Below are 24,602 nucleotides of genomic sequence, written 5' to 3'. Positions count from 1 at the left end.
CCGACAGCCGTTTGCACATCGTGCCGGTTTACAAGTAACTTACAACCATAAGATATATAAGATTTCAATAATTTTCACTGCAGCTTTTTTTCATTTGGTGGCCTGAGAGTTGATTTCAAAGACTCTGGCTTTCCTGTAATAAGTGTTTGTTTACATTTTCAGCCTTTTCAGAATTCTTTTTTTTTTTTTTTTTTTTTTTTTTTTAAATTTAGGAAGAACTATGTATACCTCAGAGGAGGGAGGAAATGACATATATAAACTAGCATTCCAAGGGAAAACTAATCAACTTAAACATTACAATTTAATAAGAAGTAATTAAAATTAGATTAACAAAATTAACACCAGATTTAATGTTTGGGGAAGGAAGGGTCCTTCTTTAGGATTGTTAGATGTAAAGATGAATATAATTTTACTAAACATTTATAGTTGTGTGAAATGTGAAAAATAAGATTGTTTCACGTAGTGATCAAGTAACTTAATTGGGTTTTGTATGAATGATGTGCTATGGAACAGAAAATGTATACTGTTATGATGGGAACTGGATATATTAAGCAGGATACAGCATATAAAGGAATTCACTTTATTGCCACAGGAGATAAAAAGGGAGCATTGGTGAGGGGAAGTGGTTTAAGTAATTTGCACTGGTTGTGTAGTTCACTCGTGGATATTGCCTCTTTTTTAGGATTTACAAACATGTAGAGTGCTATCTTTCTGGAAAAAAAATGTCAGTACTCACTTGCAGGATGCATGTTCTTTTTAAATTTTTTTTTGAGGGGACCACATATGACAAATCAGTCAGTTGGAGGAAAAAGGCGCTGGTACTCAGTACCAACATCTGAAAAAGTCCTACATGGGGGAATGCGTATATATATTGAGTGCTGAAATACATTTCCTGTCTTTGGCTGTTCAGCTTATTATAAATATGGTCTTATTCACTAGTTTGGAGCAGAACTTGTGTAAATGCTAGTTGTAAAACATCAGTCTCCTTTTGCTGTTTGTTTCAGGGTCTGTCCGAGAAGAAAGTGGTGTTAGGTGGCATGTGTGTCCGTACTGCTCAAAAGAATTTAAAAAGCCCAGTGACCTTGTACGCCACATTCGAATTCACACCCACGAAAAGCCATTTAAGTGTCTACAATGCTTTCGAGCCTTTGCGGTGAAAAGCACTCTCACTGCTCATATAAAAACCCACACTGGCATAAAAGCTTTTAAGTGTGAATACTGCATGAAATGCTTCTCCACCTCAGGCAGCTTAAAGGTTCATATTCGTCTACATACAGGTAAGTCCATTTCAAGGCATGCTTGATTTTGTAAGCCATCTAGCTTGTTTGTACAGAATATTGAATATTTTGTTTTGTCATCATTTAATACCGTGCAGACATTTATAGGAACTTTTAATTCCACAATACTCTAGTTTTAAAATTGGAATATTCTTTTGAACCCTGAGTTCTAATTGCACTTGTGAATTTTGTTTTTTTTTTATTGTTTGACTGTACTGTTGAATGAAAATGTAATCACATAGGAGTCTTTCCACTAATGCTTCTTGGCAAAGGCAGAAAATGGGAAAACAAAACCCCTTCTGTTGAATAGGGTACTTAATATGGATCTTTTCATCAGTAATTATTTACCACTTTTAGATAGCATGTTTCTTTGTAGTTATTATAAGTGGCAGGCGGTCTTCTAATTTATAATATGAGTGTGCACCAGTATTCCCAAGTGAAACCTTGCTGTAATGCTTCCAATTTATAATGCCACAATTCTTAGTGTCATTAATTTGTAGGCCTGGTTATGGTTTGATTAGCTTCATTGGCTATTATATTTAGAGCTCTATAAATCACAAGGTTTCAAACTATTCTTCTCGTGGGAGCCTCCATTTTCTTTTGCAGATGAGTAAGCAGGCCTGGTGATGGCTCAGCAGTAACATTATGCATTGTTTTATGGGAGAGACTGATTCAAATTCCTGAGTCCAATTTCTGTTCCTTGTGCCAGCATAGACAGCCTTAGCTTTTTCCCTCCTCCTAGCACCATAGAAGGGATTCCTGTTTATCACATAACAGTGGAAATTATTGGCCAAGTTCAGGATGCACACATTCCAGATTTTGAAGGATGATGCTGTCTGTGGCTCCTGGCTAAGGATTGTAATGACTGGATTAAATGAGGGAGTGGAGACAAATATATGGGGATGGGGTGGGAACCCAGGTAGCTGCAGTGAGAGCTTATGGCACCAAAACCTGCACTGAGGGCCATTCAGATTCAACCGGAAGCCCAAAGGAGCAGGAATAAGTTATTGTACCAAAATTAGATAAATAGAAAGGTAAAAGAGTAATTAGGGTGCTACTTAAACTCTTATTAAAAAGTTGTAATGTTTGAATCTTACAATGCTTGGTGGCTTTTCTCCAGCCTGCAGATTATTTGGAATCTGCAAGTAAGATCAGAGCTAATGTTATAGAATTCTTAAAAATAATCTTTTTTCCTAATTTTGTTTTAGGGGGTGTTAGAGAGCCAAAAAATGAGATGACAATTTGAGTCTGTGATTCTCTCTCAGCTATTTCATTTTAGATCATGCAATATTTTAAAATACAGTTTTTGATCTGATTAAGCTGTTCTATTTTCTGATCACTTCTAGCAGCTTGGGCTCTGAAGTATAAGTTGTTCCTTACCCAGTACTCAGCTGGTGCTGAGAGAGCTGGACAGAAAATTAGAGGACTATCAACAGGTACTGCACTTACTGACCACAAGTTTAAGTGAGGTGGCTCAGGACAGATCAAATAATGCTGAGGGAAATAAAACTGGTAAAGGTCTCTTGTTTGCGCTTATCTGCTTGAAAAAGCAAACCATTGATGAGGTCCCCAACATGAGCTTATGATTGTGCTGAGTGAGTCCCAGATTTCCCACATGATCCATTTTCCTATGGATGGTCCAAGACTGCTGGTTGGATGAATGAGTGCTAATGTACATTCGTCTTGGAAGTCCTGCAAAGATTTTGAATATTTATTTGGACACTTTTTATTGACTTTATCGTATTATTTTATTTATTTATACAGAGTTGTTATCCATCTATATCAGACCAGTCATGCTAGACAGAGTGCATATTAAAACATGTACAATTAAAATAACTTAAATATAACAACGAACTGACACTTATGAAGTCTCGCTGATAGTCCCTGTGCAATAAATTCCATAATTATCATGTATATCTTCTATAAAGTGACCTCTGGAAACAATGCAAAATAAACTTTTATGAGACTGCTTTTTCATTTTTTTTTTTTTTTTTAAATAAGGCAACCTACACAGTCGCCCTTTCAATCAAAGCACATGTCTTCTATGAAAAGACTTCTATAAACAAATTTCAAATTTTGCAGAACAGCTTGTAATCTGACATACTATATCTCGAAGCACAGCTGGCAATGCAATCCAGAGTGTTGGACCTTTAATTGAAAATGCTCGGTGCCAGGTTTCCAAAAGATGTGCTTCCTTCAGAGATGCAACAGCAAGAAAATACCTTTCTAAAGAGCGCAAGAGCCTTGGGAGATTATAAGGCAATTAAGTCAGAAATATAGGATGGGCTCTCCTTCTTACATGTCTTAAAAACTAAACATATTTTGCATTTTATTCTTTGAGCAACTGGCAGCTAATATAATTGCTGCAGCAAGGGGGTGTGTCATGATCCCTGTGTGGGCAGCCAAGGACTAGACGTGTGCACCTTCTAGAAACGTACTACAAATGAAGAGCACAGACACCTATGTGACTTCAATGGCAAAGTTCAGCAGAGACTCAAAATTCATCCAAATAAGAAAGCAAGGACTCAGGGAAACATTTGTAAGAATGAATCCCCCAATTCAGCTCAAGACCTTGATCTTCTCGTTACAAAAGTCAGTACAGTTACCCTGTTTGCTCAGATAAAATTGATTTGGTCCAAGATGGTCCAGGATTTGAAGGATGACATCAAAAGTCTCAAAGATAGCATTGTAATCAATGAAGTTCATATAAGCAAGCAGATTGATGGAACAGCTGTTTGGTTTTTTTCGCAGAAATGAAAGCCCTGGAAAAAGTAATTCATAATCTGAAGAAACATTGAGACAATCTTGAAAACAACTAGCATAGGTCCAATATTAAGATCATGAATTATTTGTGAGAGCACACACCAACTCTGGCCAAGGAGATCAGAAATGACATGGAAAAGGATGGTACTAATTTCAAATTGGACAGAGCCAGTAGATCTCTTAGAAGAGAGGGTAACTCGACAGATCCAGAACCATCATAGTTGTTTTCAGCTGTTTAGTGAAAACAAATCTCATGAAAAATAAGGGAAAAAAATTCCTTGTAAGTTCTTGTTAAGATCTGGAGATATTAGATATGTTTTTATGATCCTAAGCAACTTGAATCTCTTCTTATTACCAGCACCAACGTCCCTGTTAGAATTCCATAATTATTGGGGCATTGTTATAGCTTGTTATCACCCGTACTGATTTCCTTTTCTTTTGTAGGTTCTCTCTATATTAGTCCATGTTGTGGACTAATATAGAGACCGATGCATTATCGTGCGCACATCCCATCTCTTGGGCGCTCGATCTAATATTCTAATGAGCTGGCGCACTAAAAGGGATACGCAATGGATAATTTGTGTATCCCTAACACGTCCATGCCATCAACCGCCCAGGAGAAGTGACTGTGCACAGGTAAGGAAAACGGACACTCAATTTCCTGAGGTTCTGTTTTCTTAACCCATGTACAGCCACAGCTTAGGAAAATGGGCACTCATAAATTGAGCTTCCCTTTTCTTAACCTAATCGTTGCAAAGTTTTTTTGTCTTTTTTTTTTTTTTTGGGGGGGGGGGGTTTGTTGCAGCTTTCTGTAATTGCTCCTGCTTAGTATCTCAATAAGATTAAGTAGGAGGAACCACAAAATAACTGCATATTTTGCTCTTCTGAGCATGGCTCGGGGTACCTCAAAACTTAGCACCAGCTCTTGGCTGGCATTAATTTTTGAGCATTAAAATGTACACGTCAGGCGCACCTTTTTTTTTTTTTTTTTAGATCGGGGGTACTAGCTAATAGCCTCATCAACATGGCATTTACATGTGATGAGTGCTATTAGCTATGTACCAGTATGGATGCACATTTTGGATGCGCTAATCCCAATATTGCATTGGGCATTTCTCACAGGACAAGCAGGATGGTAGTCCTCACATATGAGTGACATCATCAGGATGGAGCCCAATCACGGAACACTTTTGTCAAAGTTTCTAGAACTTTGACTGGCACCTACTGGGCATGCCCAGCATGGCACCAACCCTGCATCCAGCAGGGGTCCCCCTTCAGTCTCTTTTTTTTTTCCATGCAGCAGTAGCCACACGAGTTGAGGAGCTCCATAGAGATTCCTTACAGGAATTTTCCTCATGGGACTTCTTTCAAAATTTTCAAAAAATTCTATCCCATTCTGGGTCCCCCTATCGATTTCCATATCCGCGGTCGTAAGGTAAGGCTTTACCCTCAATTGCGATCGAGTTTTCCCTTCGGGGCCTACCGGCCATCGACCACACCACGGCTAAAATTTTGTCGAAGCAATGGCGTTGGGTTTTCGTCGCTGCCCCGATTGTTCTCGGACAATGTCCATCACAGACCCGCATAGGGTTTGTGTGTTGTGTTTGGGGTCGAACCATGACATCTTAACCTGCACCAAATGTACCCAAATGATACTGAAGGGCCGTAAAGCCCGCTCGGAGAAGATGGAGTTTCTTTTTCAGGCAAAGCCACAGACTCCATCGAGCGCTTCGACATCATCTGAACCGGTGCCATTGACCTCTCGCCAGCAGCGGGATACCGGTGCTGCCTGCCTGGCATTGACTGCTCTTCAGGCGTCGACTTCTTCCTCCTCAGCTCCAGAGAAGGACCGAGGTGAACATCGAGAGAAGTGTCGGCACCGCCATCGAAAGGCTAAGTCCGCCGATCCAGGCAAGCCCTCTGCATCGGTGTCGATAGAGCCTCCGACTAAGAAATCGCGTCCAGAGAAGCTCGCATCCTCCTCTGCGACTGGGTCACCGAGGCGTTCCCCACCTTCATTGGTGCCGGGAGCTGCGACTCCACTTCAACGGGTGGATCCTCCGGCTACGCCAGCACTGCCTCCTACTCCGGAGCTGGGGCTGCACGCCCTAGGCTTCCGAGAAGAATTGGATCGGATGATTCAAGAGGCCATCGTAAAGGTGCTACAGGGCTTCCAGCTTCCATCGACGCCGGTACCGATTCCGGTTCCGGTCACCAATCCGATTCCCACGGTGCTCGCACCACTACTGGGCAGGCTGGATGCGTTGATCGGTGCCCTTCCACCGGTGGATCCGAAGACTCCAGTATGTTCCACGCTGTCCACCCCGATTCCTTTGTCGTCGGAGGACGAAGACGCACCGAGGCCGGAGCCTATACCTGGACTATCTGGAGTGCTGCCACCGGCTCATCTGCCGATGTCACCGGTTCCCCCGGTGCCTATTCCTCCTCCGATGCCATCGGTGCCTAGACCTGATCCCACAGGAATATCACCATTCCTTACCTCTGAGGATTCTATGGGAGCCGGAGACCAACCTTACCATCCCTGGACCGATGATTTTTCCCAGGATTCTGATGAGCTGCCGTCTGAACCATCTTCCCCTTAGGAGAGAAGATGTTCTCCCCCAGAGGACCTGTCCTTTATAAATTTCATAAAGGAAATGTCTGAAGCTATACCATTTCAGGTTCAAACAGAAGAGGATTCCAGGCACAAGATGCAGGAAGTTCTCTAATTTGTAGATGCACCCAAGCAGTTCATGTCCATACCTGTTCATGAAGTCTTTCTTGACCTACTGAAGAGGAATTGAGAACATCCAGGTTCTGTGCCACGAGTGAACTGGAAAACAGATGCCACCTACCTGGTGCAAATAGCCCCTGGGTTACAGAAAACACAGCTGGCCCATCATTCTGTCGTTGTAGAGTTGGCCCAGAAGAAGGCACATCGTTCTAAGCCTCATTATTCCATACCTCCGGGGAAGGAACAGAAGTTCCTGGATGCATTTGGCCGACGTGGTTTCCATGGTTCAATACTGATATCTCGCATTGCTTCCTACCAGTTATACATGACCCAGTATAACAGGGGCCTTTTTAAGAGGATCCAGGATTTCTCTGAAACTTTGCCCGACCACTTTCAGGATCAACTCAGTGGCTTGATTCAGAAGGGTCTAGATGCTGGCAAGCATGAGGTCCGCGCTGCTTATGATATTTTTGACACTAGCTCTAGGGTGTCCGCAGCGGGGATTAGTGTACGGAGGAGGGCCTGGTTAAAGTCCTCCGACCTAAGACCAGAGGTACAGGGACCAGTTAGCTGTCCTGCCCTGTGCTGGAGATAATCTCTTGGGGACAAAATCCAGGAAACCGTAGCGCAGCTCAAGGACCACCACGAGACGCTACATCAGCTTTCTTCTGTGCCTTCTGATTTCTCGTCCACCTCCAAGAGGACATTCAGAAGGGACTCTCAGTAACCCTCCTTCAAGCCATGGAAATATTATCCTCCTGCTTCTAGGGGTCACCCCTCCAGACCTTACCAGAAGGGTCAGTCCAGACAATCCCAGCCTTAGAAGACCCAGCCGGCCCCTCAACCGGGCCCAGCTTCAGGATTTTGACTCCTCGCTGGAGAGCATAAGCCAACCTCCTCTACCATCCATACCTGTCGCGGTCAGTTGTGCCACTGCACCAACATATGGCATACGATCACTACAGATCAATGGGTGCTTGCTATAGTCACTCAAGGTTACCACCTCAACTTCCTGACTATACCAGCAGACTCCCCACCTTGGCCGACATGGGATTCATCCGACCACTCCTCCCTCCTAGAGGAGGAGGTTTCCATCCTCCTTAAATCCCAGGCGATAGAACCGGTGCCCCCCTCCCAACAGAGGCAGGGGTTCTATTCCCGGTATTTCATCATTCCAAAAAAGTAAGGGGGCATTCGTCCTGCGGTTCTTGGTCGGGCCCCGACACTTCCAGTACCGGGTATTACCATTTGGCCTAGCGTCCGCACCTCGAGTCTTCACCAAGTGCCTCATAGTGGTCGCGGCCTACCTCAGGGGTCAGGGGGTCCATGTTTACCCTTATCTCAACAATTGGTTTATAAGAGCCCCGACCCAAAAGGACGCACTAGCCTCCTTACATCTAACTCTCCATACTCTTCTATCTCTCGGGTTTCTGATCAACTATCCCAAGTCCAAGCTAGTTCCATCTCAAACCCTATCCTTCATAGGGGCAGACTTGGATACCATACAAGCAAAAGCCTTCCTCCCTCATGATCGAGCTCGCACTCTCACCTCTCTGGCACAATGCCTCCAGGCTCAACATTACACAACGGCTCAACATTTCCTCACTTTGCTGGGCCACATGGCATCTTCAGTCATGTCACTCCGATGGCCTGTCTCGCCATGAGAGTGACACAGTGGACCCTAAGATCCCAGTGGGCTCAAGCTTATTATCTAATGTCCAGCATTGTCCACTTTACCAAGCAGCAGCTCTGCCTATCGCTGGCCTAGTGGATGTAACACTCCAATCTCCTTCAAGGCCTACCTTTTCAGGCTCCAGAACCTCAGATTACCTTGACGACGGATGCCTCCAACCTATGGTGGGGTGCTCATGTCGACGACCTGCAGATGCAGGGAACCTGGTCTCCAGAGGAAGCCAAACATCAGATAAATTTCCTGGAACTTTGGGCGATCAAATATGCCCTCAGGGTTTTTCAGGACTGCCTCTCAAACAAAGCCATCCTAATTCAGACCAACAATCAGGTGGCGATGTGGTACATCAACAAGCAAAGGGGAGCGGGCTTCTACCTTCTGTGTCAGGAAGCTGTGCAGATATGGGCATGGGCTCTGTCCCACTCGATGTACCTCAGGGCGACCTACTTGGTGGGCATGGACAATATTCTAGCGGACAAGTTGAGTCACACCTTTCATCCGCAAGAATGGTCTCTCAACCCCACGGTAGTGGACCCAATCTTCCAACGTTGGGGTTATCCACACATAGACCTCTTTGTGTCCATCCACAACCGCAAAGTGGAGAACTTCTGCTCACTCACTCGCAGTTTACACTCACCACCGAAGGACACTTTCACTCTCTCGTGGTCCAGTGGTTTCCTCTTCATGTACCCTCCTCTTCCACTCATACCCAAGACTCTTGTGACGTTACGGAGGGACAAGGGCTCTATGATTCTTATAGCCCCTCACTGACCATGCCAAATATGGTTTCCAATCCTCCAGGACCTGTCAATACACCGCCGCATTCCTCTGGGAGCAGAACAACGGGTGCCTACGCCATCCCAACCTCCAGGCTCTGTCCCTGACAGCCTGGATGTTGAAAGGTTAATCCTCCAACCCCTTAATCTTTCGGAGTCGTTATCCCAAGTCCTGGTAGCTTCACGAAAGCCTTCCATGAGACGTTCTTATTGTTCTAACTGGAAGATATTTACGGTCTGCACATCCATGTCCATCGACCCCTTCACTTGTTCCACTGTGAAGTTCCTGGATTATCTCTGGGACTTGTCAGAGTCTGGCCTGCAAACTTCCTCTATAAGACTGCATGTCAGTGCGGTAGCCTCTTTCCACAACGGCATAGGGGATGTCTCTCTTTTGACACAACCCTTAGTGTCATGCTTCATGAAAGGCTTGCTCCACCTTATGCCTCCTCTGCACCCTCCAGCCCCTGCTTGGGACCTTAATGTAGTTTTAGGATGGTTCATGAAGCCCCTATTTGAGCCTCTCCACTCCTGTGATCTCTGTTATCTCACGTGGAAAGTACTTTTTCTTCTCACTATAACATCCGCCCACAGAGTAAGTGAGTTGCAGGCATTGGTCACCTACCCACCTTACACTAAAATTCTACATGACAGGAGATCCAAGATGGCATCGATCTGAAAGGAAGCAGAAGTGAAGCTCCCGAGATTGAGTTTTTGTGCCTATTACCTGTTTTTCCTTCACGTTGTGGAGAGTTATGCCACACACTAAAAGAAAAGGCAGGATAAGGGAGATGTCCTCGGGCACCCCTAACCTGCCGATGCACAGACTTCAATTCCGAAGTTTTTCTCTCAGGCAATAGGAACCCCAGAGAGTCCCGTGCATGCGATGTTTGGAGAGCAGATGCTGTCGTTAGCGGGCGAAACAACTCTCAGTCCTGGGGCACCGCTGACTCCCTCCCCTCCAAGTAGAACACAAGCTGCAGGCACAGAATTCCCCCAACAACGGACACCGCTACTTGGGGTGAGTACACCCGAGGTGTGCCTGACAGGGGAGATCGTGGCTTCTACTACAGAAGGTGGAATAAGGGTTTCCACCCCAGTGGGGAGGAGGAGAATCCTCCAACTCCAAGGAGACGCTGGAGGAGGAGGAATTATCCTGGAACTACCATTGGAAGGGTCTAAAGATATAGCAGACTTAAACATTGTACTACAACTGAAACCTTTCCAACTTGAAAACCTTTGGAGCGTCCAAAAAATATAACGTTGGAATCTCTATAGTTCACCATTTCTACCCTTCAGAATTCCTTGATGACTATTTCAGAGAGTCTAAAGACAACTTAAGACTCATTTTCCAACTTAAAAAAAGATACAGCGTGGCAATTAGCAAGAATTTAAACTATGGAAGGGAAAATGAATAAAATTGAGACTGTCCAAAGTACCATCATTAAAGGAGAAGCTGTAACAAATAGAAGATCAGAGACTATAGAGAACGAACTGAGAAATACAAATGTAAGGATCATAAATTTCCCGAAATGCAAACTAATTTCCCCAATGGAGCAATTCAAAATGTATTTGAAAGAGATTTTGAAGTTTCCTAATGAAGAATTACCTCAAATAAATAAAGCATACTTTGTGAAGCCATTAAAAGAAGATTTAGATAACCAAGGGGAAATTAGAGAAAATTTATTGAATATTACTGAGTTTCTGGAGACGTCACAGCAGCAACAGGTGGAAGGAAGAGGAACAATGCTGGTCAAATTTAAATCGACCAGATATAGTTATGAAGAAATTTCTTCAAAACCGTTCTGTAACATATCTGAACCAGAAAATATGGATGTACCCGGATGTCTCTAAGGAGACACAGAGGAGACAAAAGAATTTCCTGACTTTGTTACCTCAGGCTAGAGTGCATGGAGCCCAGGTAATTCTGAGGTTTCCATGTAAATGTGTAATGAAAGTAGAAGGGAACAGATATGTATTTTATGAACCAGAACAATTAAGAAGTTTCATACAGACTCACCAATGGATTTTAGATACAGGATAAGATAAAATATCAGCGATATAAATGTAATATTGTCTGCTCTCAGTTATATGGTAATTTGTTATGAAAAATTGCTCTAAGTTGATTTGGATCTCCCACACTAGTATATAAGTAGCATACAGGTAGTCTAATATTTTAGATGTTAACTATTTAGGCTTTGTATTATTATATTGGTTTCTTCAAGTTTATGGGGTAAAATGTTATATGATGATTGAATGTATAAACCTGTATTACCTTGCCAAATGTCTGGAATTATGAAAAATGCAAAATTAAAAAATTAAAAAAAAAAAAAAAATCTACATGACAGAGTAGTGCTTCACACCCACCCTAAGTTTTTGCCAAAAGTAGTATCGGAGTTTCATCTCAATCAATACATTATCTTACCTACTTTCTTTCCCAGACCCCTTTCACACTCTGGAGATCAGGCTCTGCATTCCTTGGACTGTAAACGTTCCCTGGCCTTCTATCTAGAGCGCACATCAGCCCACAGGAAGGTCCACTCAACTATTTGTTTCCTGCGATAAAACCAAGTTAGGTAATCCGGTGGGAAAACAGACCCTCTCTTCTTGGTTGGCGGACAGTATTTCCTTTTGCTACCAGCAAGAAGGCCTTCCACTACAAGAACGTGTAAAAGCACATTCTGTCAGGGCCATGGCAACCTCAGTGATGCTCCTCCGCTCCGTCCCGCTTACTGACATCTGTAAGGCTGCTACTTGGAGTTCTCTCCATACTTTCGCAGCCCATTATTGCCTAGATAAGGCTGGCAGACAGGATTCCCTTTTTGGCCAGTCTGTTTTATGCAACCTCTTTTCAACTTAATTACCCTACCAGCGACCCGTCCAGGGTTTTCAGGATGCCCTCTTATCCAAATCCACCCCTGTTGAGCCTGTTGCACGTCTTTGGGTGCATTTGGTGCATTGCTCTGGCATCCTCAGCTCGCTATTTACCCATATGTGAGGACTACCATCCTGCTTGTCCTGTGAGAAAGCAGAGTTGCTTACCTGTAACAGGTGTTCTCACAGGACAGCAGGATGTTAGTAGTCACGAAACCCGCCCGCCACCCCGCGGAGTTGGGTTTGCTTACGGTTTGTTTTATTTTTCGCACGTACTTGCTATACACGAGACTGAAGGGGGGGGACCCCTGCTGGATGCAGGGTTGGTGCCATGCTGGGCATGCCCAATAGGTGCCATTCAAAGTTCTAGAAACTTTGACAAAAGTGTTCCGTGATTGGGCTCCATCCTTTGATATCACCCATATGTGAGGACTAACATCCTGCTGTCCTGTGAGAACACCTTTTACAGGTAAGCAACTCTGCTATATCTAGTACGTCTAAAATGCACGTCAAACTGCGCGTTTAGCGGCACGTTGGGCTCAGTGCCCGATATTGCATCGGCACCATAGTGTTTGTTTCCTTGTATGACTTTTCAGTTTGATCATAATTGCTTTATTTCTGTTATCAAGTATTCAATTCTTGAAATAAATGTTAAAACTTAATAAAGTTAAAGGAAAAAATAAGGGAGGGAGAATTTCTTTCAAACATGTGCACATCAGGATCTATTCTAATCTTTCGTAGCTCAACCTGGCCAGAAGATGGGAGTTTTAAGCCTCTGGTGCTATTTTGTAAAAGATATATAACTGACAAGATAAGGATTCTCAGTTTCTCTAAATTTTCATGTGGAAAGAAAAAAATAGTGTCTCTCCACATCTGCAGTTGTTAAGGAACTATCGGACTAATACAGTAAAAACGCGGGGCCACGCTCCTGTGCTCGCGATTCTGTATTTAAATGAGGCCCGGCGGTAAAAACAGGCAAAAGGGGGACACTCGCGCATCCCTAGCGCCTCCTTTTGGACCGGAGCGGCGGCTGTCAGCGGGTTTGACAGCCGACGCCCAATTTTGCCGGCATCGGTTCTCGAGCCCGCTGACAGCCACGGGCTCGGAAACCGGATGCCGGCAAAATTGAGTGTCCGGTTTTTGACCCGACAGCCGCGGGCCGACTTCAAATTTTTTTTTCCTTTTTTTTTTCCTTTTTTTATCCTTCGGGACCTCCGACTTAATATCGCCATGATATTAAGTTTTTACTGCTTTTCTGTGCACTTTCCCAGTGCCCGAAGAAAATAGCACCTACCTTTTGGGTAGGCACTAATTTCTGAAAACAAAATGTGCGGCTTGGCTGCACATTTTGTTTTCTGAATCGCGCGGGAATACCATCAACATGCATTTGCATGTTGCGGGCGCTATTAGGTTCGGGGGATTGGACGCGCGTTTTCGGCCCCTTACTGAATAAGGGGTAACGCTAGCGCGTTGAAAACGAGCATCCAATGGCGGGTTAATGGTGCGCTCCGTTGGAGCACACTGTACTGTATCGGCCCATATGGGAGCTACTCTTGCTTATCCTGACTGGATAGAAGTGTTGCCCAAAGGACGAAAGAAACTGAACGAAGCTATTCCACATGATTTGGGATTTGAGATTAATTTTTTATTATAATGACAACAAGCCTAATTATCTAAACAGATAGAGATTATTTAAACCACAAGCTATCTTTTGCTTGCCTTTGATGTTGGTTGTAGAGTGATGAAGGAGTAATTGTTTGATTCTTGTATTTATTTCCTGCTTTGACACTGCAAATACTGAAAATGACTGTTTAATAACCAAATGGGCTGAAAACGTATCCCCCCGTGACTAGAATGGTCAGAGGAGCAGGGGTCAACAAGGCTCAGTCCCATCTGTGATTGAGTTGGGGTACGGGAACAGGATGGGTCGGGAGCGAAGAGGTAGGTGTGTTCCAGGCAGTGAATCAGGTAGGCAGCAGGAAGAGAGAGACGGAGGGAATCTAGTTACAGAGGGGAAGGCTGGGCATGGTGTGGACAGCAGCTCATCCTTATAAGTGAGAGTAAAGCTTAGGCAGCCCTCTTTTGTTCCTTGCAAGCCGGCGCAAGATGTTTCCTGCACACCCACCCACGAATAGCGTAGATAGAGTCTAGTCCTAAACTCATCACAGCGCCTGTGGGGGTGACAAGCAAGCCAATGCAACTTCACACCTATAGTATGAATACAATGTCTCTGAGATGGCTTATCAAATGTCCTCAACAGCTTCTTCGTCCTGCATATAGTGAGGGCATCTGGAGACATTTCAGTGCATCCCCACTGCTTTTACAATAGATGAAGCTGGCTAGAGGCAGTGCTAGCACTCAAGCTCCTGATCTTTTATGGAACAGGGATGAATGAGTTACGGGTAGGTTGTAATGCAGATTCAACATTCTGACTTTTACGGCCAGGTGTAGATGCAGATAAAACTATGGATGCAGAGCTATAACATCCGAGTACTGGTCACTCATGAGTTTGGTTCCAGTACTGGGCATATTAGGTGCAGTTAAAAAGATTTTGTTCATTTTGTTATTTGTTTGGGTGTCAAGGTTATATTATTTATTATATGGATTTATCTATTGTTTTATGCTGTGTTGCGACCATTTTTCATCCACGTAAAGGAGTTTAATTCGACCCTGTCTCAGTGTATTTATTCATAGGGAAGGATGATTTAACAAAGTGGAAGGGAAGAGCAGAAAGAGACCCCTGCTTGCACATGTTGTGATTGAAGTTTCTTCATGTGTTCAAATACAAGACAATGGACTAGCAATATGCTAAAGATTGATAATAATCTGAGCAGCAGGCACTATGTTGACTTCAGCAGAAGAAAATGCAGACATCTGGTCTCAGCAAAAATATACAGATGGAAATTTGTGCAAATTTCTTCAAAATAGCCATATGGCCAGTATCATTTATCAAGGCTAACCATATGAAGCCCTTTTATGGGGGATTTGAACATACTGGATCCAATCAACAAATGTTCAACTGCATCCCTAAGGCATCTAAGAAGAGTATAAAAAGCACTGTTGATCTTGCATTGACGGAGACAAAAAGATTGAAGAAAGATGATATTTCTGCACATTGAGTCTGTCTCTTCTCTTAGGTTTCTGATATTGCTCAGAGAATGATTCAGAGTAGGTGTCAATGAAGAAAGGACATGAATTTCGAATTGATCCACATTACTTCTGTTTTACCCTTAAAGATCTGAAAACAGTATTATGGCTGAAGCTACTTATACAGTATACATGGTGCAAACTGTACTTAATAATTGTTAATAAGACTTGTTTAATTCTTGTCATCTATTATCAAGTTTGTTGGATATCCAAAACAATGACAGTTTTTCTAAATTTTCATAATCAGAATAAATCTAAATTTATATATGCACAGTTAGAAGAAGTGGCTTCCTTTATTGTTATATTGCCTGCTACATGGCGATGCTTAATTTTTGGCCACAATTGAACAATTTACTCTAAACAGTGTTTAATATCTAGTGATCAGTTTTGATGAGGAATAAGATTTTGACTGGTTTATATGTTAATATTTGTAGTTTGTCCTCAATAATTTGGTTTCTCCAGACTATTTCAGGTCAATTTTCAAAGAGTTTAGGAGCTAGGATCCTAAATAAACTCCCTTTGAAGCCTAAAACGTGGGTGGCTACAGGCATAGATTTAAGGTAGTGAAGAAAAATGTAGTGTTTAGTACCACTTTTCTTCACTAGGCATCTAATTTAGGATTATAAATGTAAGCAAATGAATTGCAGCCCTAAATTTAGGGAAGTTTCAGCTAAAAAATTAAAGGTGGATTTTAAAAGCTCTACGTGAACCAAAATTGGGAGATAGGCGCAAATGTCGGGCCAGCATTCACTGAGTGGATTTTAAAAGCTGCCCGTGTATGTGCGCATCTCCCACTATGCACACTAGTCAAAAGTCTTGAAAAAGGGGTGGGGCGTTCAGGAAAGGCCAAGTAATGCGCACATAAATAGGTACACAGGTGTGCACCAGGGTCCCCTGCCGCATAACTTTATTACTGCTATGGATGGTATGTAAATAATAAGCTAAAAAAATTCTAGACTAGTTAGCAGGGTTTTAAGGGTTGGTGCTAGGGGGAAAAGAAGGCTATTAAACTAAGGGGTTTGGAAGTCCTGTCTCTTGCTTGGTTAAACTGGTAACGAACTGGTGAAACTAACAGTGGTGTGAACTTGTGCCCCTTTTAAATTCCCTCACGTGGAGGAAGCAGGATTTGGACACGCATGCGTGCCCTCTTGAAATTGTATACGTGCATATGTTATAAAATAGCTGCATCCATGGGTGCAAGCTGGCAAATGCTCGTGTGCCCTTGAGCCTGTTTAAAAGTTACCATCCCTGGTCCCTACGTTTGACTGAAAATTGGAACTTATGTTCCTAAATTTAGCAGCTGAGCTTTTATTAAATAGCTTCTCTGTTAAGATCAAGTAACCAAAGCACAAACTCTGCCCAATGAAATAATGTCAAAGGAATTTCTCCTCACACGAGATAATGTAGAGATGCCTTCCATCGCCTCATCATCAGTCTCGAACCTCTAATTAAAAAATTCAGAAATCAGAAGCCTCCAGAAGCCAGTAAACGTATTCTCACAGGTAATGAAGTTGTTAAAAAGAACTTTTTTCCAAAATACATGTTCATTTTCATACCAGCTGCAGAGGCTACTGCCTGCAGTGCAAGATTTATTGACTAGACTCAGGCTCTTTCTGGTTTGACAGTTAATTGGAGTGCATGTAAAGCTTTGGATTTGATTGTAAACCTAGAGCAGATATAGAAGGGGTCATTTTGAAATGGGCTAAGGGTAAAAATTCAGAGGTCATATTGTATCCAGAGATTTGCAAACTTTGTTCATTCTAAATGTCCCCTCCCCCATGCTCAAAGTCCTAGAGTGTACACTAATCAGTTAGCATAACCTCCCTATTTCATTAATTGGTGGGATACAGCTGATTAAGATATCCATGTTGTCTAAATAGCTGTATGTAGGACAGAGTTCATGCATGCTAATAAAGTCATTTCATGGTTTTTATGGCAAGGGAAAACAATCGAGAATTTCATTTGGAGAATTCTCCCATGCATACAGAGAAGAACTTGCTTTTTTAGATCTCAGAAAATATAACCAAGCATGTCTTTTACATTACTATACAATTGTCTCAGATATATTAATTTATATACAGTCCTTTATGGATTGAAAGGCAGTGGTATTCCCTCAGATCTCCAAATATACCACATGCAAAGTTAAATAGAGGCTCCTGATTTTAATGTCTTGGATGGTTCTGGAGATCTCTGTTAATATTCTGTCTTTTGTGACCCTCCAAAGTGAATTAAATTCAGGTATTGTGGGTATTTCCTTATTTCCAGAGGGCTTGCAATCGAAGGGCCTGATTTCCTGAGGTTTTTCTCCCATTCTGTGTCTATGGGAAAAATGCTTAGTAAATGAGGCCCTTAGTTTGCACCTGAGGCAATGTAGGGTGAAGTGTCTTGCCCAAGGTCCCAAGGATTGGCAGTGGAATCTGAACCCTGGTTTCTCTGGTTCCCAGCCTGCTGCTGAATCCACTAGGTGGCTACTGAACTCCAATTCTGCTTGGAATGAACTGAAAAGTTTTGATGATTAGGAAAAATTAATTGCTTTGTGCTGCACTAAAATCTGGGCTCTCTGAGCAGTAGAACTTCTGTGTTTTATACCTTTCTCTAGGTCTGTTATTATACAATAATTGTAATTGTTGCTTGCAAACTGTTATTTTTAAGATCCAGTATACCTGCTTTTCTATTATTGTATAGCTGTTCTTTAATAATCTGGTTAATATTGGCACAGAAGTGCTGAGGGGGTCCTTTAATAGCTAAAGGACTAATAAAGTTCCAGAAAGTGTCCTGCTTGTCCCAGGTTCAACTGTTTGTTTCCCTCCCACCCTACCCCTCTACCCACCCACCCCTGGGATTAGATTACTAATATAGACTGTCTAAATTAGCATTAGCAACAAGATCAATTAGTAAGTTAACAGCTAAGGACATACCAATCCCAAACTTAACCAATATGAGAATTATCCAATGCAACTGTTGTAGAGCCTTTATTCTGAGGGAAAGCATCTGGAGACTTGGAGCTTGCCCGATCTGTGCACAGCTCTCTTCTTTGAAAACGGAGCTGACTGAGGTTAAAGCTCAATTAGCTTCAATTAAAAGGATTACACCCATATTGCATTACTCAGAAAATAATTCCCCAACACCAAAGAATAACCAGGAGTCAAGAAAAAGAAATACAGTAGACTCAGGTAGGATAACACATGTGTCCCACAGTCACCCATTCTTGACAGATGGGAAGCCAACAAGTACACCCTCCCACTCAATCAGTTCATCAAGTAAATCATTAAAAAACAGGATCACAGTGGGCTCTGGTAGAATTAGACCTGTAACAAGGAGACACACACAGTATCATATGCAACAAGAACATAAAGCCCTCCCTATATTAACTGAAGAAATTCTAGAGAAAAACATTGAGATGGATAACTCTGTCATCAATGGCACAACTGCAAAAGGAACGAGTAAAGTGAATAACAAATCTCAACTAAAGTCTCATAAGGAGTACAGGAAAAGCAATAACTGTAAAGAGAGTACCTGGAAAGCTATGACTACAAATGCTCATAGTTTGGGAAATAAAATCCCAGATCTGCAGGCCCTAATGACAGAGGCAGAATTGGACATCGTTGCTATCAGAGACATGGTTCACAGAATCTCATGATTGGGACACGGCAATACCAGGCTATAACTTGTTAAGGAAGGACAGAGTGGATAGAAAAGGGGGAGGTGTGGCTCTTTATGTCAGAAATAATATCCAAGCATCTGAGCTGCAAGGTAGTTGGGGCAAGGAAGAAGCACTATGGGTCGACCTAAAAACAGATGATGGAGCATCCATTTATATTGGAGTGGTTTACAGGCCTCCAAACCAAAAGGAAGAGCTGGACAGAGATCTGGTTGAAGACATCCATAAGATAGGTAAGAAAGGGGAAGTGGTGATCATTGGTGACTTTAATATGCCAGATGTAGACTGGAAAATCCCATCTGCAGAATCTAAAAACAGTAGAGCAATACTGGATGCCATGCAAGTATCTTTGTTCAAACAAATGGTATTGAAACCCACGAGAGAAGGAACTATTCTCGACTTAGTGCTCAATAATGGAGAAATCGTCTCTGATGTCAAGGTGGGCGCCCACCTCAGCACCAGTGATCATCAAACGGTATGGTTTAATATCACTAAAAGAATAGGGAAAAGAACCACAAAGACCCGAGTTTTACAGTTCAAAAACACAGACTTTGAGGAAATGGGGAAGTACCTAGAGGAAGAACTAAATGGATGGGAAAATGAGAGAGATGTGGATCAACAGTGGACCAATCTAAAAGGAGCAATCGCCAAGGCAACTGCTCTATATGTTAGAAATGTAAAGAAAAGCAAAAGAAAAATGAAACCTATCTGGTTCTCAAAGGAGGTGGCTGACAAAATTAAAGCTAAAAGAACTGCATACAAGAAATACAAAAGATCCCAAAGGGAGGAGCACAAAGAAGAATATCTGATTCAACTGAGGGAGACTAAGAAATTAATCAAGTTGGCAAAAAGTCAAGCAGAAGAGAGGATTGCCAAGGAGATAAAATATGGTTACAAAACATTTTTCAGATACATCAGCGAAAAGAGAAAAGTCCAAAGTGGTATAGTGAAATTGAAAGGTGGAAATGATCAATGTGTGGAGGGAGACGAAGAAATGGCAGAAATATTAAACGAATACCTCAGCTCTGTGTTCACTAAAGAAGACCCTGGAGAAGGACCATCTCTACACAACAAGAAACTGGAGGGAAGCGGAACAGAGGAAAATCCATTTACAGTAGATAATGTATGGGAAGAGCTAAAGAATCTGAAAGTGGACAAAGCCATGGGGCCTGATGGGATTCATCCAAGGATACTGAGGGAGCTCAGAGATGTGCTGGCGGGACCGCTGTGCGACCTGTTCAATAGATCCCTAGAAACAGGAGTGGTGCCGAGTGATTGGAGAAGAGCGGTGGTGGTCCCTCTTCACAAGAGTGGGAACAGAGAGGAGGCTGGTAACTACAGACCAGTTAGCCTCACTTCAGTGGTGGGAAAAGTAATGGAGTCACTGTTGAAAGAGAGAATAGTGAACTATCTACAGTCCGGAGAATTGATGGACCAGAGGCAGCATGGATTCACCAGAGGAAGATCCTGTCAGACAAATCTGATTGACTTTTTTGACTGGGTAACCAAGGAATTGGATAGAGGAAGAGCACTCGATATCATATACTTGGATTTCAGCAAAGCTTTTGATACGGTTCCGCACAGGAGACTGGTGAATAAAACGAGAAGCTTGGGAGTGAGTGCCGAGGTGGTGACCTGGATTGCAAATTGGTTGACGGACAGAAGACAATGTGTGATGGTAAATGGAACCTTCTCTGAAGAGAGAGCGGTTTTAAGTGGTGTACCGCAAGGATCGGTGTTGGGACCGGTCCTGTTCAATATCTTTGTGAGCGACATTGCGGACGGGATAGAAGGTAAGGTTTGTCTTTTTGCGGATGACACTAAGATCTGCAACAGAGTGGACACGCCGGAAGGAGTGGAGAGAATGAGACGGGATCTAAGGAAACTGGAAGAGTGGTCGAAGATATGGCAGCTGAGATTCAATGCCAAGAAGTGCAAAGTCATGCATATGGGGAGTGGAAATCCGAATGAACTGTATTCGATTGGGGGGGGGGGGAAGGCTGATGTGCACGGAGCAGGAGAGGGACCTTGGGGTGATGGTGTCTAATGATCTGAAGTCGGCGAAACAATGCGACAAGGCAATAGCTAAAGCCAGAAGAATGCTGGGCTGCATAGAGAGAGGAATATCGAGTAAGAAAAGGGAAGTGATTATTCCCTTGTACAGGTCCTTGGTGAGGCCTCACCTGGAGTACTGTGTTCAGTTCTGGAGACCGTACCTTCAAAAAGACAAAGACAAGATGGAGGCGGTACAGAGAAGGGCGACCAGGAAGGTGGAGGATCTTCATCGGATGACGTACGAGGAGAGATTGAAGAATCTAAATATGTACACCCTGGGGGAAAGGAGGAGCAGAGGTGATATGATACAGACTTTCAGATACTTGAAAGGTGTTAATGATCAAAAGACAACGACAAACCTTTTCCGAAGGAAAAAAATCAGCAGAACCAGGGGTCACGATTTGAAGCTCCAGGGAGGAAGATTCAGAACCAATGTCAGGAAGTATTTCTTCACAGAGAGGGTGGTGGATGCCTGGAATGCCCTTCCGGAGGATGTGGTGAAGACCAGAACTGTGAAGGACTTCAAAGGGGCATGGGATAAACACTGTGGATCCATAAAGTCAAGAGGCTGCCAATGAAGAGTGGGTGACTCGCCAGAATGATGGCTACTGCCTGGAGTCAATACCCTTATTAAATTAACATACACAGGCTTACGGTGACTCCAACATCGCTCTAAGCTTCAACAGCAAGAGGAAATGTGGAAAAAAGGATTCACACTCACAAAGAGGGGAGTAGCTGGCTTGTTACGGCGGTTACTACCCCAAATCAAATAAGCCTGATACTTCACTTTCAATGCATATACAGCAAAGTTCTCTGCTTCAACGGCAGGGGAGAAGAAAAGAGGGTTCGCACTCACAAAGCGGGGAGTAGCTGGCTTGTTACGGCGGTTACTACCCCAAACCAAATGTGCCTGATACTTCACTTTCGATGCACATCCAGCATGGCTCTCTGCTTCAACGGCATGGGAGAAGACTTATACGTCACGCATATCCAGCATAGCTCCCTGCTTCAACGGCAGGGGAGAAGAAAAACAACCAATAAGGGCTAATAACATAGTCTGGGTAAAACAAATAAGCATGGGTGCAGCTTGCTTATTGCAGCGGCTACTACCCCTAACGAATCAAGCTAGATACTTCACTTGGATGCAGCTCCATCACTGCTCTCTACATTAAAGGTGGGGGTGGAAGGGAAATAGAACCAAGAGCTAAGAGAAACAGATAAGTATGAGAGAAAATATGTGTGAAGCTTGCTGGGCAGACTAGATGGGCCATTTGGTCTTCTTCTGCCATCATTTCTATGTTTCTATATGTTTCTATGTTAATGAGAGGGTGATACATTTTTTGAACATTGAGATCAGGGTAGAGGAGAATAGTTTTGCCTTCTCGATATACAGGAAAGAGATAGACCAGAACACCTTATTACATTTTCAAAGCTGGCTACTTATCCCTGCCTTCTTCAAAAAATTATTCATCTATTACCACCACTACATTTCTTGCCTTAAAGCTTGCTTATTTTTAAGGCAAAATGAGATGCAACTGTTATATATTTAATTACTTTTATTGTTTGGTAATGGTAGCAGCAAAGTATATTAATATCCACATTTTCAGAACCAAGCTGTGGTGTCTGGTATAACATGAATGTTGGCCACATGCTTTGAAAAAGATTGTAGGGGGCAAGCTTTAATGATATGTTCCATTGTCTGGCTTTTGTTGCCACAGCACACCCAGGAATTAAATTTCTTTTGGAGTAAAAGATAATCATAGTTTCCTTATCTCGTTTATATCTGCTTCAAGGTTGTCTATATCTTGTGTGGAATATCTAGTCCTTATACTGGTTCTGTAGGGTCAATGATAAGGTCTTTATTCAGGATGTTATGTTTCATTGAGGTATATTGTAGTTACTTAGGTTTGCAGCCAAATGTGTGGCTAACTGGCAAATTGTTCTTTGTCAAAACTTTTTATATTTAAACTAGTCAAAGCTATCTGATGTTACTTGGGTTCTCTGGTGCATAACTCATTTAAATGTTAAAATCAAACAAAAGTGAAAAAGATAAATATTGTTTCATTTCATTAACTTATTAACAGAAGGCATATTCAAACTTCCAGAACCTTATCATAAACTACCTACATTCTTGTTGTCTGGCAGCAGCTCCATATTTGACTTCCCATTGACCAACTCTAGAAAGCGCTACATACAGCTGTCTGTTGGAGAAACAGCCAGTTTGTTTAGTGGAGTTAAAAGTGGTTGAAAAATAATGGGAAAAACCCCCATCTGTCCATAGGAGAAACAGTCATTTCACTTAGTGGAATAAAAATTGGTGGGAAAATTCTAAGATAAAATGGAGGGGGGGGGGGGGGGGGGGGCGGGGGAGAATTATCAATAGTGATTTTAACTTTTGCTACAATAATCAGTGGTAGGCTAATGATTAAACCTTATTGTTGTATCTCACATTCATTTTTCATATTTGTTTCTATGCTTTTTCAGCGTTTGAGAGACAGAATGATTGACACAAGCCTTTTATATATAAATAGATTGCAAAAATGTACTTTTAAATATGTTGTGAAACTTAAATAATGTCATCTTTTTAAACCAGGTGTGAGACCTTTTGCTTGTCCTCACTGTGACAAAAAATTTCGGACCTCAGGGCACAGGAAGACTCATGTTGCTTCGCACTTTAAACACAGTGAGCTAAGGAAGTTGCGGCATCAACGTAAGCCTGCTAAAGTCCGAGTAGGGAAGAGCAGTGCCCCAGTGCCAGATATCCCATTGCAAGAACCAATACTCATCACGGACTTAGGTAAATACTGCGTCACAGGCCAGAGAACTAACCAGTAGAGGTTTTATTTATACTCTGCCCCTTTAGGTTTTAATTTAATTTTAACACACTTCAGAAATGGCCAAAATTTCTTGAAGACATAATGCAAAAAATATTTTTCAGTACTAATACTTTATTCTGCTTTTTTAAGCTGGAGAAATCATAAGCAAAAGAAACATAAGCCATCATTTTTATATGTATATATTACAATAGCAGTGTTTGTATTGCTGTATTTTTTTCCATTATTTTGTGATTTACTTGGTTTTAATATTGTTTAAGTTGTGTAAAGTTCTGTACAGAAAAAAAAAATATACCAGTTTTATTTTTATGTATACCATGGTGGAAATGAACCAGAAGTGCCAGAGATTTCCATCATCTTCAGACTGAATTTAGATCTATTTTTATCAGAGATAATAAAAGACACATTTTAGTCACCCATTTTTCAAGTTTGTAGATGTTTCTGTTCTTTTGAACAATGTTTTAAAGGATAAATGTGCTTCCTTAGTCATTATTTTTTAGCATTAGATTTTGATGTAGTTTCTAGTTGGTATTTTAAATTAACCTCGGTAGTTTAGCAGTTACATTGAAAACTTCTGTTTTTTTGCTGTTTACATAAATTGGCTTCACATAGCACTTAGCTGAACCCTAATGTGCAGTATTCCACCTATTCTGGGCTTTCAGCTTCTCCTAAGCAGATGGCATTGATCTATAAAACAGTTTGTCAAAACATACTGCAGTTGTGCAAAAAGAAATATATTCTTAAATTTAGAGTAATTTATATTCCAATGCTGTTGAACCCATTATTATGGA

The 24,602-nt window shown here is 42.2% G+C and overlaps 1 protein-coding gene across 1 annotated transcript in view; it reads left to right on the top strand.

Moving 5' to 3' along the window:
• ZNF236 (zinc finger protein 236) overlaps window positions 1-24,602 on the top strand; it is a 531,902-nt gene that overhangs the window by 183,119 nt on the left and 324,181 nt on the right. Inside the window, 2 exon segments of the mRNA XM_029590848.1 lie at window positions 1,005-1,277; window positions 23,571-23,774. Of these exon segments, the coding sequence (XP_029446708.1) occupies window positions 1,005-1,277; window positions 23,571-23,774 (477 nt within the window).

Source organism: Rhinatrema bivittatum, chromosome 2, assembly GCF_901001135.1.
Source record: "Rhinatrema bivittatum chromosome 2, aRhiBiv1.1, whole genome shotgun sequence".
Taxonomy (NCBI): Eukaryota; Metazoa; Chordata; class Amphibia; order Gymnophiona; family Rhinatrematidae; genus Rhinatrema; species Rhinatrema bivittatum.
The sequence above is the reverse complement of the archived record's forward strand: the minus strand, read 5'-3'. Positions and strand labels throughout refer to the sequence as shown.